Below are 2399 nucleotides of genomic sequence, written 5' to 3'. Positions count from 1 at the left end.
ATGCTAAGCGAGGCAAACCTATTACAGAGTCACAGGTGAAATCTGAGATTAAGAGAAGTCAAGGGACGGAGGGAGAAAGATCAGAGCTTAGGCTTGTACAGATGGGGAACAAGTGGCAGCTATGGAGGAAGGTGGTAAGGACAGATGGCAGGAAAGAGGACAAAGACTTTGAGAGACAGCAGCAGCTCAGAGGAAGGAGGACGAGAGGGCCACGGGTGCACTAGAGGGATACCAGAAAATGATTCTGTAGGAATAATCTAGAAGACCGGCTCTGCAGAAAGAAGGAACTCTTCCTTCAAGTATGCTCTGTCCCTTGATGAGAACTCTTCTTTTAGATCTCTGTCAAAGCGGACAAATGGTCGGATATCTAGATATATTCTTGTAGATGTCTTCCTTCTGGTCATTCTGTTGGAATAATCTAGAAGACCGGCTCTGCAGAAAGAAGGAACTCTTTCTTCGAGTATGCTCTGTCCCTTGATGAGGACTCTTCTTTTAGAAGATCTCTGTCAAAGCGGACAAATAGTCGGATATCTAGATATATTCTTGCAGATAACTTCCTTCTGGTCATTATGTTGGAATAATCTAGAAGACCGGCTCTGCAGAAAGAAGGAACTCTCCTTCGAGTATGCTCTGTCCCTTGATGAGGACTCTTCTTATATGGAAGATCCCTGTCAAAGCGGACAAATAGTCGGATATCTAGATCTATTCTTGCAGATGTCTTCCTTCTGGTCATTCTGTTGGAATAATCTAGAAGACCGGCTCTGCAGAAAGAAGGAACTCTTCCTTCGAGTATGCTCTGTCCCTTGATGAGGACTCTTCTTTTAGAAGATCTCTGTCAAAGCGGACAAATAGTCGGATATCTAGATCTATTCTTGCAGATGTCTTCCTTCTGGTAATTCTGTTGGAATAATCTAGAAGACCGGCTCTGCAGAAAGAAGGAACTCTTCCTTCGAGTATGCTCTGTCCCTTGATGAGGACTCTTCTAATAGAAGATCTCTGTCAAAGTGGACAAATGGTCGGATGTCTAGATCTCTTCTTGCAGATGCCTTCCTCTTGTCATTCTGTTGGAATAATCTAGAAGACCAGCTCTGCAGAAAGAAGGAACACTTCCTTCAAGTATGCTCTGTCCCTTGATGAGAACTCTTCTTTTAGATCTCTGTCAAAGCGGACAAATGGTCGGATATCTAGATATATTCTTGCAAATATCTTCCTTCTGGTCATTCTGTTGGAATAATCTAGAAGACCGGCTCTGCAGAAAGAAGGAACTCTTTCTTCAAGTATGCTCTGTCCCTTGATGAGGACTCTTCTAATAGATCTCTGTCAAAGCGGACAAATGGTCGGATATCTAGATATATTCTTGCAGATAACTTCCTTCTGGTCATTATGTTGGAATAATCTAGAAGACCGGCTCTGCAGAAAGAAGGAACTCCTCCTTCGAGTATGCTCTGTCCCTTGATGAGGACTCTTCTTATATGGAAGATCCCTGTCAAAGCGGACAAATAGTCGGATATCTAGATCGATTCTTGCAGATGTCTTTCTTCTGGTCATTCTGTTGGAATAATCTAGAAGACCGGCTGTGCAGAAAGAAGGAACTCTTCCTTCGAGTATGCTCTGTCCCTTGATGAGGACTCTTCTTTTAGAAGATCTCTGTCAAAGCGGAAAAATGGTCGGATATCTAGATATATTCTTGCAGATAACTTCCTTCTGGTCATTATGGTGGATAATCTAGAAGACCGGCTCTGCAGAAAGAAGGAACTCTTCCTTCGAGTATGCTCTGTCCCTTGACGAGGACTCTTCTTATACAGAAGATCTCTGTCAAAGCGGAAAAATGGTCTGATATCTAGATATATTCTTGCAGATAACTTCCTTCTGGTCATGCTGTTGGAATAATCTAGAAGACCGGCTCTGCAGAAAAAAGGAACTGTTCCTTCGAGTATGCTCTGTCCCTTGATGAGGACCCTTCTTATAGAAGATCTCTGTCAAAGCTGACAAATAGTCGGATATCTAGATCTATTCTTGTAGATGTCTTCCTTCTGGTAATTCTGTTGGAATAATCTAGAAGACCGGCTCTGCAGAAAGAAGGAACTCTTCCTTCGAGTATGCTCTGTCCCTTGATGAGGACTCTTCTAATAGAAGATCTCTGTCAAAGTTGACAAATGGTCGGATGTCTAGATCTCTTCTTGCAGATGCCTTCCTCTTGTCATTCTGTTGGAATAATCTAGAAGACCAGCTCTGCAGAAAGAGGGAACTCTTCCTTCAAGTATGCTCTGTCCCTTGATGAAGACTCTTCATATAGAAGATCTCTGTCAAAGCGGACAAATAGTCGGATATCTAGATCTATTCTTGTACAGATGGGGAACAAGTGGCAGCTATGGAGGAAGGTGGTGAGAACAGATGCC

The 2399-nt window shown here is 42.9% G+C and overlaps 1 protein-coding gene across 1 annotated transcript in view; it reads left to right on the top strand.

Annotated features, from left to right (window-relative positions):
* Positions 1-224, top strand: part of LOC135201143 (trichohyalin-like) — a 1416-nt gene extending 1192 nt beyond the window's left edge. Inside the window, exon 1 of the mRNA XM_064230022.1 lies at positions 1-224. This exon is cut by the window's left edge and continues 1192 nt beyond it. Coding sequence (XP_064086092.1) covers positions 1-224 — 224 coding nt within the window.
* Positions 225-2399: the final 2175 nt, after the last annotated feature.

This window comes from Macrobrachium nipponense, chromosome 28 (genome assembly GCF_015104395.2).
Source record: "Macrobrachium nipponense isolate FS-2020 chromosome 28, ASM1510439v2, whole genome shotgun sequence".
In the NCBI taxonomy this organism is placed as follows: domain Eukaryota; kingdom Metazoa; phylum Arthropoda; class Malacostraca; order Decapoda; family Palaemonidae; genus Macrobrachium; species Macrobrachium nipponense.
The sequence above is the reverse complement of the archived record's forward strand: the minus strand, read 5'-3'. Positions and strand labels throughout refer to the sequence as shown.